The sequence below is a fragment of the Aspergillus ruber genome (assembly GCF_000600275.1).
Source record: "Aspergillus ruber CBS 135680 unplaced genomic scaffold scaffold00035, whole genome shotgun sequence".
Taxonomy (NCBI): domain Eukaryota; kingdom Fungi; phylum Ascomycota; class Eurotiomycetes; order Eurotiales; family Aspergillaceae; genus Aspergillus; species Aspergillus ruber.
In genome coordinates this window covers 12,756-26,206 of record NW_024467331.1, presented here as the reverse complement: position 1 = coordinate 26,206, position 13,451 = coordinate 12,756, and the positions used below count along the sequence as shown (strand labels likewise).

The following is a 13,451-nucleotide window of genomic DNA, read 5'->3' as shown; positions in this document are numbered from 1 at the left end:
CTTTTCGGACATGCATTTTGAATGAAATCGCAACATATCCAGACTTGCGAATGATGAATTATACCAGGTGACCTTATAGGATAAAGCTGAGATATATTGATCAACCTCAATTGTTGCACTTCATGGTATAATCCATTTGATTGTCTCAAATCGTGTGAGCACGCATAAATAATGGGTGTCGCATAGTCTGCTTGGTAGGAGATCCGGATTTCTAGTACAGCTGGTTTGCTTTAGCCCTTATTTAGTAAACTTCACACATTTCAAGTCAGTTATAGTTCATTTAACATCCTTTAATGTCGTAAAATCCTTCCCGACACTCCCCTTTTGCCTCGGTCCCGTAGTCTCCGCATTCCCCGGAGTCCTTTAAACTCGGTGTTATTTCCGCGTACCTGCACTCTCAAAGTCCCTAAAAATGAGGACAATGTTGAATGCTTGCATAATATGCCACAAGAAAAAGGTCTGTCTAGTCTGTTTAGTGTATTGAGCAATGCTAACCGGTATAGATTAAATGCGACCTGGCCAGTCGGCGTCCATGCTCTAATTGTCACAAGGCCGGGAAGGAATGCATGTACGATTCAACCCCACGGCTTGTGACGCTTATATTTATACGCGACAGCTGATGAATTGGGTCGGTATAGAATGTATAGCAGGAAGAGAAAGCGATACACGAATAGTCTTTCACCTCGGGAGAGCACGGAACCGCAGCATGGTCAGGACGATGCAAACCCAACACATAAATATCCAGTACAGATACAAGCTACACAAAGACCGAAAACGAATGATGTGATCGAAGCATATCGCGGCAGAGACCACTATCTAGGACGCCATGTATCTTTTGACGAAGCAATTGCATCGCCTAACCACCAAGATTCAGAATTAGGATCCGGATCAGGATCCAAACTTTCGTCAGCGGATCTTGAATTATTAACGCACCAAGGCGCATTCCAGCTACCGCCGAAATCAGTGCAAGATGAGTATATAACAGCTTATACGAAATACTGCAATGTCTGGACGCCAATTGTTGAACCTGAATGGCTACATGGGCAGTCTGTGTCCTATCTCCTCCTCCAATCCATACTACTAGCAGCGAGCCGCGTCTCGAAACAACCTAGCATCCATGGAACGAGTGCAGACTTTTACCGCCGCGCGAAATTGCTGTTTTTCTTTGGACATGAGCGAAATCCGCTTGTCTCTATTGTCAGCGCGGTTCTGCTGCATTGGTATAATCCCGTCGGACCGGAGACGATATCGACTGATACGAGCGGATTTTGGTTGAGAACTGCGGAGGCGATTGCGTTTCAGATTGGGTTGCATAAAGAACCACCGGGATCTGGTACGAATGAGAGAAAAAGGGAGAGGGCGCTAAGGAGAAGATTGTGGTGGACTTTAGTCGTAAGCTCTAAACTCTGAAACAAGGAAAGGAAGCGAAGAGTGGCTAACGAGTTAGGTCCGGGATTGTATTATTTCGGCGGGTGTTGGGCGGCCTCGCACTATAAATCTGTGCGATAGTGATGTGTTGCCTCCATCGCTGGAGGACTTCGATAAGGGAGAAGTTGTGACGAACCGGTTATTCCTCGTCTACGCATCAATATGTCAACTCCTAGGCGACATCGTGGAAAGCTGTTTACGCCCCCAACAACAACCCAACCAGAACCAAAAATCCCTCGAGAATGCGCTTTATCGCTGGGTCAAACAGGACTTCCGAAGCGTCACTACACTCAGTCCTGGTTCATCATCGCAATACACCCTCGAAGCCCGACAGATCATGCTAACGTACTTCGCGAACCTGATCATACTCGACCGCACTCCGACTTCCGATGGTATCCCGTCTGCCAGGTCGTTCATAGCCTCGTCGTTCATTTCAGGTATATACAAGGAATTCCTATCCCGCGACGAACTATGCCGTCTTGGTCCCGTTTTTGCATTCTACGCTTTGTGCGCAGGACTCGCATTGATACCTGCTATCAGGTTTCCTGTTTTACGGGAAATGGCTATTGAGGAATTGCGCATACTTATGGATTCCCTAAAGAGATTGTCAAGACAATGGGGTTCTGCATTTGGCGCACTGCGCGCGTTACAGAGGCTCGGGGGCGAGATTAGTCAAATGCCGACGAGGGGTGATCCGGTCCCATTGTTGCGAGAGGAAATGGTGCCATTTTTTGAGGATTTTGGGAAAAGGTTGTGTCGGCAGTGGAATGTGTTTTTTGGTGGCGAGGAGCTGACTGCCACGGAGATGGTTCCGCAGGGGTTGTTGAATGAGGCTTTGAGCGTGGCTGAGATGCCACCCTTCGGTGCTTCTAAGACCGGGACTGGGAATATATTACCGGAATCAGCTGGCAAGACGGACTTTGGAGATCTGGATCTGTTTAGTGGGAATTGGGAAGGTGTCGGATTTGATTGGAGCGGGTCTTGGTTATTAGATGATGTTATATCACATATCAACTAATTATAATCCCAGAAAATATACAACAAACTACATTCAGACAATATCACACAGTAGCAGCACACAAAAACTTACAGCTTAGCTCTTCTCGTCTCCAACTCCAACCCATAAAACCTCTGGAAAACACCCAAACACCCCGGGTTAGCAACCGTATTACTGACCTTATCCGGCAACTTTCCACTCGAAATGGTCCCTCTCACCAACGTCTCGACCTTTTTCCCATTAACTGTCATAGGGACCTCGTCAACCTCAATCACGAACCTCGGGACGTGCTTATTGCTAAGTCCTTTCCGGATAGCATCTTTCAGACTTTCCCTGAACGTATTTGTCATTTTGTGGGGTTGTTGCATGACCACGAAGAGGAAGACAGATTCGTCGGTATCAGATGGACGACGGCGGCCGACGCAGAGGGTATTGGAGAGGAAGTTGTTGAACGGGGCTGCTTCGACGATGGAGTAGATGTCTGAGGAGCCGAAGCGGATGCCTTGAGGGTTTAGGACGCCGTCGCTTTATCGTCAGTAAGTCAGTAACCAGCTTATTCACGCTGTAGTAGATAGTTCGGGGGCATACCTTCGTCCATGAATCTTCCATCCACGAGTCAACGGGTTATAGCTTGCCCAATCATGCTGCGCCCAACAACCGGGGAATTTACTAAAGTATGTCTCCTGATACTTCGATCCGTCATCGCCCCAGAAGAACACCGGCATAGAGGGAAATGGTGTGCGGCAGACGAATTCCCCCTGCTTTCCGGAGTCCCTCACTGATTCACCCGTAATAGCATCCGCGATATCAACATCCTGTCCCAGCATCGGCAACTGGATCTCACCCGGATATACAGGACCAGCAGGATCAGTCCCGATCCACGAAGTAACCAGATCCGTCCCACCAGTGACACTGGTCAAGTGGATCTTAGTTGGGAAAGCGCGATAAAACCAGTAATACTGATCCTCCGCCAGATGCGAACCACCTGTCTGCACCATTTTCAACCCCGAAAGATCAGCCTCGTTCTTTGGGACACAGCCCGTCATCTCGAGTTCCTGGAGGTATCTCGGCGAAACACCCCAGTAGGTGACTTTGTGGAACTCCAAAAGCTTTAAAAAGGCCTTCGGACTAGGCCAGAGCGGGGAGCCGTCGTAGACGACTAGTGTTGGACCTGCGGATAGGTGCCCGATCATGATGTTCCAGAGGACCCAGGACGTGCTGCTGTATTGGAAGACCACATCATCTGGACCGAGGGAGTTGTGGAGATAGGAGACCTTTTTGTGTTGGAGTATTGTGGCGTGTGCGTGGACGAGGCATTTGGGGACGCCAGTTGTGCCGCTTGTGTATAGGATGTAGAGCGGGTGGGAGTAAGGTACGCGGGTGAATTGGAGGGGTAAGTTATCAGTCTTGGTGAGGAAGGTTTCCAGCTTTTGGAAGGGGAGGTTGTCTTGGATGTTTGCGAGGGGTATGAGTATGACTTGTGGCCTGCTGTTGAGTCTGTCGAAGACAGTTTGGATTTTGGATAGATTAGAGCGGGTTTTTCCTTTGAAAATTGACGCGGTGTCGGCGAAGAGTATCTTTGGGGAGATTTGTTGAAGGCGGGAAATGCAGCCCTAAATATCCCCATTAGCATAAATTTCAGGATACCAAAGGGAAAACCGTACCTCCTCCCCAATATCCGACGCAATACTACTCCAAACAGCCCCAATCGAAGCCGTCGCCAAAAACAACACTACAGACCAAACACTCGTCGAGATAATCGCACCCACCCGATCCCCCTTCTGCACACCGCTCGCCCTCAACGCACCCTGCACCTTCCTCACAATCTCTATAACATCCCTCCAAACCCACTTATCCCCTTCAATTGCCTCCATCTCGCGAATTCCCACTAAGGCAAGCTTATCCAACGGTTTTCCCGACAAGACATTCTCCGCATAATTCACCACAGCACCCTCGAAGAACTTCGGGACCTTGCTCATCGGAATACTTGCATCGTAGGCTTGAGTGACGCTCACGGGGAGCTTGGGAATAATGCCAATGTAGTCATGGAGATCCAGCCAGAAGTCTTGGGGATTGGTGACTGACCAGCGGTGCAGGTCATGGGAGGAGGTGAGGTTCTGGGCGAATTTGCGGTTGATGTGGGCGCGGTAGATGTTCATGGGGATTTTGTCCACAGGTGTGGTTGGGTACCAGATTGGCTGGAGCTGGCGCTGAATGGTGTCTTGCATTTTATTTCGTCTGTAGAGTATGCTCTCTGGCTGCAGCAGTGTAAAAGGAGGAAGGATGCAGTGCAATAGAGCAAATGCATGAGATGTAGGACCTCCTTAAAATAGGACTATGTAACCGCCGGCCGTGATATTCTTCCCTGGTAATTTCCCCCGCAATACGAAATGCAGATCGCCAAATCATCATGAAAGTTCTCGGGAGATTGCGTTGCTCTTCGGTTGTCGTTAGTTCTCGGTGCCTCTCGTTGTTTTTCGGCGCTTTTCGGCATCTGCATTTCCATGGCAGTTGGCAGCCGGGGAAGCTACAATTTACCCCCCGGGGAAGACCAAGGAATATAAAGTATGCTAAGAGAATTTGACTTATTATACCGTTTGCATCAAATTACCCTCAAAACCTGCAATCCCAGAGTATAACATGGCAACTGCAGACTTCGGCTACTTCCTCACTCCAGCCCCCCTCTCCAACCCCTTTTCCTCCGATCCCGTGTACCAGCGAATCCTATCGTCCTACCTCCCCCCAGATATCCTATCACAGATCCAACCCAGTCTACACCGCTTCGCTGCGGAAGCCATTTCGGAAAGCGTGCACGACTTGGTACGCAATGCTGAGTCGCAGCCGCCGTTCGTCAAGACCCGGAATGTGTGGGGCTCCCGGCCCGAGAGAGATCGGCTGGTTACATCTGACGGGTGGAAGCAGCTCGGGAAGTGGGGGCTGTCAAATGGGTGTGTATTTGGTATTTTGGTATATTCTACTAGTGTAAAGGCTAATTTGGGGTTAGGGTTGTTGCTCATGGGTATGAGGATGAGTTTGGGGTACATCGGAGGGTTGTGCAGCATGCTTTGTAGGGCTTCCCTGGTTCTTGTGTCTTGGGAGACTGCTAATGATTCCAGCAATTATATTTACTCTGCTTCGTCAGCTGCGTACTCTTGTCCTGTATCTATGACTTCTGGAGCTTGTCGGCTGGTTCGATTTCAATTGGATTCGATGCCTGCAGACCACCCGTTTCATGAGCTGTATGCGAAGCTTACAGCTCGAGAGAATTCTTGGATCTCTGCTCAGTGGATGACCGAACGAGCTGGCGGCAGCGATGTGCGCAACAGTGAAACAGTCGCTGTCTACTCTCCTCTTACAACCAAAACTGGCCGCTTCGGCCGCATCGATGAGGGCGACTACTTGCTATTCGGATTCAAGTTCTTCTCCAGCGCGACTGACTGCAATGTCGCATTTATCCTCGCCAAAACAGAATCGGGTCAGCTCTCACTATTCGTCGCTCCTACAGTCAAGACCGTATGCGGAGAACATGGAAGCGAAAAAGAAGTTACAAATGGAATTCGCATTCATCGACTGAAGCAGAAATTCGGTACTAAGGAACTCCCCACAGCTGAGCTGGAGTTGAAGGGCGTTCGTGCGCACATGGTCGGACCCAAGGATCGCGGCATCGCAACTATCGCGATGTTGTTGAACGTGACGAGAACGCACAACTTCATTACTGCGCTATCATGTCTGCGTCGTGCGGTTGAGATCTCCAAATCCTTTGCTCTGTCGCGGAAAACTCTTGACCAGCCGCTTTGGACGTTTCCGATGCATCTCAGCACGCTGGCGCAATTGGAGGTGAAGCATCGAGGGTGGATGCAGTTGGCATTTTTCACTACATCGTTGCTGAGCTATAGTGACTATGGGTTCCCAGATTCCGTGCCTAGGCATTATGCGTTACTTGCCAAGTCTCCGAAGTTGACTACTCTGGTCCTCAGAGCGTTGACATCGACTGCTAAGGCTGTGATTTGCAAGTCAGCTACGTTATCATTCCAGGAATGCCAGGAGGCTATGGGTGGTGTTGGATATATGGGTGAGTTTCCATTACTCAATTCAAATGTAACATGTCAACTAACATAAGAAAGATGAACCAGAAGAGCCAGAGTTTAACGTGAGTCGTCTCTGGAGAGACACTGCCAGCAATTCCGTCTGGGAGGGAACCACCAATGTCCTCGCAAGCGAGACCGTTCGACATCTTACCCACGGCGAGAACCTGAAGTCTTTTGGCACTTGGATTCGTGACGCAATTGACAACCTCCACGACTCGTACAAACGCACCCTGCTGAGTGCTTGGGAGGCATTGTATGCGAAGTTGCATGTCGCTGTGACTCCGGGTGGTCTGGAAACAACCCTGGCAGAAGGCCGCCAAGTCATGTTTACCCTAGCCTGGCTAATTAGCTGCATACTACTTGCTTCTGATGCAGAGAGGGATGGTGATACGACCGCTCATGAAGTTGCGAGAAGATGGATCTTGGAGGGTGAAGGCTTTCCGGATGAATTTGCGTTCCCGGCTATTACTCATACGTATTGGAGATTAGCCCCCCGGGAGGCAGGCAAGAATGAGCGTAATGCTCAAAGGACTAATTGGGATTGCCGTATTGTGTGGGGAGTTGATCTTCCTGAGGATGCAGCGTCTGGATACCGGCCAATGGCGAAGATCTAGACCTAGACAGTATGCCAAAATTAATTATGTGCATGGCTTTTATTTTTATTTTTAATTTTTTTGTTGGAAATATAAAATAAATGCCGTCTGAATCACTTTATAAGTCATAATCATTACGTGGAGATACTATTTTTGTTTCCATTTCTTTCTCGCTGTCTCTCGGCTAACAGAGACAACACCGGTGCTTTGACTTGAAGTAATCCACATAGGCTTTATACCAGTCAATTCGCCGATACCGAGGTCGTTACCAACTAATGGCTTCCCCTCTTCTCCAGCTAGTCCATTGACCGATGTACCATTCTAGACTTGGCTATTCTTGACCGCGGGGTTCCCTATATTTCCCACACTGCCGCTGTGCTGAAAGTCTAGGGATGTGACCCCGACGCTGTGCCTTTAAAAAAGTCGACCCTCAAGACCCTCCCTCCTCGGAAGAACTGTAAACATTCACAACGACGCTGTTCTATTCCGTCCTCAATTGCAAAGATGTTCGAGAAGTGTGGAGCACGCGGGCTCCAGATGGCCCAAACCGGCCTCATCGTTGCACCATCCTTCATTCTCTTCGGCTACAACCAGGCCGGTCTCGGCCCTTTAGCCAACCTGCAGAGCTGGGTCAGCATATTTCCAGACCTAGATACTATCAACACGTCCGGCGAGCTCGAATCACGAAATTCAACCTACAAGGGTACCGTTATTGCTTCATTTCAAGTTGGTGCTCTTATTGGGGCACTTACGTGCACATATCTCGGTGACAGATTGGGCCGTCGCTGGACCATCTTCATCGCGGCTAGCCTCAGCGTTATCGGTCAGGTGTTGCAAACTGCAACATACAGCCTTGTCCAATTTGTCATTGGCCGCATTATTCTTGGAATGAGCATTGGCCAATTCAACGTTACGGTACCGGTCTGGCAATCTGAGTGCTCGCCTGCCAGTAAGCGCGGTAAGCATGTTGTGTTGGATGGGTCATTTATAACTTTCGGCTATACCCTATGCAATTGGATCGACTTTGGTCTGAGCAAGGCCAATGGAAATATTCAATGGCGGGTTCCACTAGCAATTTCCTTCCTCTGGTCACTGATGATTATATTTTTTGTCTTTGCTTTTCCGGAATCCCCACGGTGGCTCATCATCGCCAACAGAGTTGAGGAGGCAAAGACAAGCTTGGCACAATACAGAGGCCTTCCCGTGGAAGACGAAGCGATAAGAACCGAGATTGCAGGAATTGAAGCATCCCTTGAGCTGACAAGAGGATCAGCATCACTCAAGGATATCTTCTCCAGAAAGAGCGAAGGCCGCTTGTGGTACCAATTCTGCCTGTGTATTGCAGTGCAATTCTTCCAACAAATGTGCGGTGGAAATCTAATCTCAGTTTACGCATCAAGCTTGTTCGAAGGTCTGAACCTGGGCAAAGATCTCGGCACGGTTCTGTCCGCGTGTGCCCTGACGTGGAAATTCCTCTGCAGCTTCGTCGCCTTTTTCACCATCGACTCCCTCGGACGACGTGCCGTGTTTATCTGCAGCAGTGTCGGCATGTGTCTTTGCATGGCGGCAATGGCCATCACCAATAGCTTTGAAAACAGCTCAAAAGCCAACATTGCCTCCGTCATTTTCATCTTCCTGTTCAACTCGTTCTATCCGATCGGTTTCTCAGGCGCCAATTTCCTCTACTGTACCGAAGTAGCTCCGATCCAGCTTCGCGCTGCCATGTCATCCATTTCAACCGCGAATCACTGGCTGTGGAACTTCATCGTGGTGATGATTACTCCCGTGGCTCTTACGACAATCGGATACCAGTACTATATCATGTATACCGTCATTTCAGCATGCATCCCGATATCTGTTTATTTCTTTTTCCCGGAAACTATGAATCGCAATCTCGAGGCGCTGAATCATGTGTTCCAGGACGCGCCGTCGGCATGGCAGATAGTATCGATGGCTAAGCGGTTACCGGAGGGTGAGAATGTCGAGATGGCTATTCTTGAGAGTGATGCTAAGAAGGAAGGAACGGTGGAGCAAAAGGAACATGCTTGAAATGTTGTATCTCTTTTATGAGTAAAATGAGAAGGAGGGACTGGGACTCATTTGATTTGTTGATAAGTAGCTCGGACGGTTTTGTACGTAGTTGGAGAATGGAACATTTTATCAGCCCTATGTTTACTGAGAAGCGTCCTAAGGAGAGTCACAGGTGCTCATATAATCTTGGTTCTTATCGATCCTTCCTTTTTACATCTCTCTCATTAATAGTGCTAACATTTTCTGCACACTCATAAGAAATGCCTTGGTAGGTATACTACGGCATCCAATATCTTCCTACTTTACATCTTGGTCCATATATTTCGCATTCAACTTTTGGGGGAGTCTTATCTTCTTCCACCGTGGGCGACATGGATCGGGCACAAACCATTATCTCAAAGGCCATTTGATATCCACTTTACCTGTCAGCATAACTCTTTTCTTGCGTTTCCGGACATGAATCTGAATGATACAAAACGGGACCATGGAACATGAACCATAAGGATTTTCCCAATGTTAAAACTTCCCAGTGCATTCACTGGTTCTTCACATCGGGCTCAACATGCTTGAAAGCCGATAGACTGCCCTTCACACTGTCAAACAATCTATATCAACGCATCCCCAGAGGAGGCATGGGACGCTGTAACTAACCCAAAAAGATCCTCCAATTTCCGGGACAACGTTTGGTTCATCATGAACTCATCAGTGAATGGATGGGAATGACAGATCCGATCTCGAAGGAACTGTTATCGAGAGTACTCTTCCCGGGCGTCTTGTTTCCGCTTGGACTGCCCCGATGGAAAGCGTCCTTATGGGCCTACGACAGTCAAGATAGCTTTCTTCGGTCATGGGAGTCTCGGTCCATGATACTGTTGCTGATGAGCGAGAGCGTGATCTCACTTCGGAGGGATGGCAGCAATTTTGTCTAATCTTAAGACGTACCTTGAGACGGGTCAGCCTCTTCTGAAGAGCCTTGGCATATGCCTAGATCTTGATATTGATTGCTGGGATGATATTGGATAGGTTGCATGTACATTGGTGGGCTTCCTATGTACAGTAGAAGTACGATCATATACAATCTTGTTAGAAAACGCTTGTCAACTTGAAGAAAAAGCCACAATTTCTGGCTGGCTGTTTCCAGTATTTAATTTCTATCTTGACTGGGGAATATTTGTATTGATGTATTTCAGAAGAGGCTAGAGGAAAAAAAAAAAAAAAAAAAAAAGGTATTATACACCAAATCTTTCCTCTTTCTTTCCCTCTTCATAGTCATATTCAGGTTGCTGCTCGGTCCACATCTCAATATCTTCCACCTCGACCTCGACTTGCTAATCCCCTCTCCACGCAATAGCAGGATACATCGGGCCATGTTGTCCAGAGACACTATGAAACACAAATGCCTTCTTCAAGTCCTGTTGCAGCACTAGTGCAACACCATTTCCCTTTCTGTCCGAATACCAACTCGTCTCCGTCAATCTCACGACCAGGCCGGGTGGTATTGCCACGAAGAGCGTGCTGAATTGGACTGAGTTGAAACAGGAGCTTTTGCTCTCTCGAGTTCAGGATCAGGTATATAGTAGCCAAACACGAGCTTCTCTCCGGTCTGCAAACTCCTTCCTAAGACGAGAAGGGCAATTGCAGCGGCGGGCAATGCGTCTAGATCATCTCCTAGGACTGAAGCCTTGACGGTCGCGTCACTGACGTCGTAGGTCTTGGGTGGTTTGATACAGACGCAGTACCATGAAAAGACGCCAACAGAGTTCATCTGTGCCAAAACAGGCAGGGTGGCCACCTTTCCTGGCTAAGGAAGGTCGACGGTGGTTTCGTTATCCTCGAGGTTTTGTAGAACGGCTCCAAGAGACGCTGAAGGCCACCCATAAGCAGCGGCTGATCCAGTCAGTACTTGGACATTATAGGAAAGATGAAAAATTACTAGGCTTACCCCTCCGTTACCAACAGCCTGTTCAAACATGTCCTAGGTAATACTAATGCCGGGCCTCTGAATAACAGGGCAGACGATGCAGTCCACAGCATGGTCCAAGTCAGCTAGGTGCTCGACCGGGACTTTAGGCTTTCCAAAATAAGTAGTCACCAGCAGCTTTACAACGGCTTGAAATTTATCTTGAGGGATACTGAGATGATGGACGAGTTCGCGTTCATCCCCTACCAGCTTCCTCCCTACTGGCCGGAAGGAGTCTCAGGGAGGGTATTTCCACCCAATCTCCGTGGGCTGCACACCGTACAGCACATCAAGAATATCATGGAACATCTCATAGTCATCGTCATCGTAGTTTGTAGCAGCAAATTTATGACGAATGTGTGCACAGTCGACGCCTATGAAATCAAAAGCCCTTCGTCCCGCTTACTCCTTCGCATGCACTGCATCAAACAGAATAGACTTGCCATCTCTGGTAGTTGCAAAGCTCTGGAAGGGCTGCCTTCAAAAGTCAGCCGGTGATCTGGCCCGACTGTCGTGGCCTTCATCATAGAGAGCTTTGATCTGCCGGGCATGGCCCATGCCAGCGCGCGCATGGGCCCTTCATTAGTGAGGGCATCAGGGATAGGTAAATAAAATGGATATTGGGATAAATATAGAAGACTGCAGTATACGAGGGCACCCGCGTCTCTAAGGGATGGTGGGAGAAAGCCGGAGATCGAGAAAGGATAGGAATGCAGGCTGTGAGTTTTTTCGTGCCGCTTTCATCCCTAGTAAGAGAATTGAAGGTCTGGCGAAGGTGTGGCGCCTCTGTTTCTTTCTTCAACACATCCTATTCGAAAAGTTCTTTCACTGAGTGTGTTCAAAATGGCATTGTGGGTCAGTAAGCCTTCGGCGGCCAGCTCGTCAACATGCTCGTACCACTTTTCCATGTCGTCTATTTTCTATAGTAAGAAATAAAAAGAATATTGTGAGAAGTAGAGCAGGGCTGATTATAATGACCAAAAGAGGCTGGAAAACTGATCCTTTTAAAGATTTATGCGGCGATCTTCCGGGCTGTCACCTACCCACTCTAAAAAAAGAACAGGGTTAGCACCTGCTATATTACGGGCTCCTAACACACATAACTTCATTCACACAGGCTTTATTTTTCTTTCTGTGATAAGCGATGGCCCTATCACCAGCAATCCAGGGGCTCAAACTAATTGACACTGGGTATCAGCCTTGTGAGCCTAACGCGGCCTCTGCATGCGGTTCCTTTGACCAAAAGTGTATAAGCATTCATTGTGTTTCCTCGGGGGTGTGTGATATGTAGCAGGTGTCGAGTGCTTATGCAACAGCTTCTGCATCGCTGCGAGCACTGAAGTGAGCCTTAGTACTTAGTGGCTGGCACTGTTCAATTGATCGTCAGTATGTCGATTAGGGCGATCGACTGTATCCTAAGCTCACAACAGTCCCATTGCCATACCAAACTGCATCCAAGAATCCTCTACGGACGTCAGCAGCAATATTACCGAGTTGGCCGGCGGCCTGGAAAAGCGCGTCCCTCCTAAAGAGACCTAATGTTCACAATAGATGCAGAAGGATATGGGCAAGAGCAAACTCCAGGCGGGCAAGCAGTACGCAATCCAGGTCACCTGGACAAAAAGTGAGCCGGGCTCCTCGGCTGCAACTGATACGCCTGCAAAGATACAAATGAAGAATACTCAGAAAAAGTACGGGTTTGACCATACTGCGATTACTGTTGGTAAATTTGAAAAGACTGGCAAGAACCACGATCTGGATTTTGTGGGAGACTAAATCGCTCTATAGATCCTTATCACACCAAAGAATTGATGCAAACAATCATCCCTGCTACTGAGCTGTTGTATGCAACTATCATTCCTCCATCAACTGCTTTGGCGTCAGGCCACACCGGTTTCTCGAGCTCTGCCAGACTTCCTTGCCACCATTCATTGCTCGCAATACTTTTACAGTCTCGGAACCAATAGCCAAAGTCGCCGCCAAGTAATATAACGCGGTATTTCCATCAATATCCTGCGTTCGGACATCGAACCCGCCCCACTCCAGGAGCAGCTTAATGATAGCCAGCTGAGCAGGCTGTTCGGCCACCGCCATGAATATTTCTTTGAAGGGATTTCTTCGCATACAGTAGTTCCCGAAATCAGCTTGACCCCTCAATACTCTTGGTTTGTTTCCCAGACTTATCATGAAACACGCTATACCATATACAGTTATCCTCTATATCATCCCTGTTCTCGTGGTATTGTACTTCTATGTAATATTACAGAACTCCTGTAAAACCAATAGAGCTTCACCTAGGAGATTCCATGCAAATTGGAAGGACAATTCAGCCGAAGCAACCTGGAAACCTGCCA

General features: G+C 48.4%; 7 protein-coding genes across 7 annotated transcripts; 4 read left to right on the top strand and 3 right to left on the bottom strand.

The window, feature by feature from the left end:
• Window positions 1–639: 639 nt before the first annotated feature.
• On the top strand, window positions 640–2,446 carry EURHEDRAFT_381057 (transcription factor domain-containing protein; the record flags this gene model as incomplete). Its single annotated transcript, XM_040779361.1, has 2 exons — window positions 640–1,392; window positions 1,448–2,446. The coding sequence occupies 2 exons, from the start codon at window positions 640–642 to the stop codon at window positions 2,444–2,446; spliced, it is 1,752 nt and encodes a 583-aa protein (XP_040635066.1).
• Window positions 2,447–2,514: 68 nt separating this feature from the next.
• EURHEDRAFT_508601 (putative acetoacetyl-CoA synthase) lies at window positions 2,515–4,653 on the bottom strand (the record flags this gene model as incomplete). Its single annotated transcript, XM_040785894.1, has 3 exons — window positions 2,515–2,950; window positions 3,014–4,038; window positions 4,090–4,653. The coding sequence occupies 3 exons, from the start codon at window positions 4,651–4,653 to the stop codon at window positions 2,515–2,517; spliced, it is 2,025 nt and encodes a 674-aa protein (XP_040635065.1).
• A 412-nt stretch (window positions 4,654–5,065) lies between these two features.
• Window positions 5,066–7,127, top strand: EURHEDRAFT_533657 (putative acyl-CoA dehydrogenase; the record flags this gene model as incomplete). Its single annotated transcript, XM_040787257.1, has 3 exons — window positions 5,066–5,373; window positions 5,542–6,497; window positions 6,550–7,127. The coding sequence occupies 3 exons, from the start codon at window positions 5,066–5,068 to the stop codon at window positions 7,125–7,127; spliced, it is 1,842 nt and encodes a 613-aa protein (XP_040635064.1).
• A 483-nt stretch (window positions 7,128–7,610) lies between these two features.
• EURHEDRAFT_464913 (sugar porter family MFS transporter) lies at window positions 7,611–9,155 on the top strand (the record flags this gene model as incomplete). The annotated part of the gene is made up of 1 exon (XM_040784992.1): window positions 7,611–9,155. One exon carries the CDS (start codon window positions 7,611–7,613, stop codon window positions 9,153–9,155), a length of 1,545 nt encoding a protein of 514 aa, XP_040635063.1.
• A 1,211-nt stretch (window positions 9,156–10,366) lies between these two features.
• On the bottom strand, window positions 10,367–12,005 carry EURHEDRAFT_518396 (uncharacterized protein; the record flags this gene model as incomplete). Its single annotated transcript, XM_040786672.1, has 8 exons — window positions 10,367–10,465; window positions 10,596–10,689; window positions 10,724–10,934; window positions 11,124–11,333; window positions 11,470–11,471; window positions 11,504–11,571; window positions 11,607–11,834; window positions 11,901–12,005. The coding sequence occupies 8 exons, from the start codon at window positions 12,003–12,005 to the stop codon at window positions 10,367–10,369; spliced, it is 1,017 nt and encodes a 338-aa protein (XP_040635062.1).
• A 460-nt stretch (window positions 12,006–12,465) lies between these two features.
• On the top strand, window positions 12,466–12,912 carry EURHEDRAFT_242655 (uncharacterized protein). Its single transcript, XM_040778073.1, has one exon. It carries the CDS (start codon window positions 12,649–12,651, stop codon window positions 12,871–12,873), a length of 225 nt encoding a protein of 74 aa, XP_040635061.1. The 5' UTR covers window positions 12,466–12,648; the 3' UTR covers window positions 12,874–12,912.
• Window positions 12,913–13,450, bottom strand: EURHEDRAFT_242618 (uncharacterized protein). Its single transcript, XM_040778072.1, has one exon. It carries the CDS (start codon window positions 13,282–13,284, stop codon window positions 12,952–12,954), a length of 333 nt encoding a protein of 110 aa, XP_040635060.1. The 5' UTR covers window positions 13,285–13,450; the 3' UTR covers window positions 12,913–12,951.
• Between the last annotated feature and the right edge of the window lies 1 nt (window position 13,451).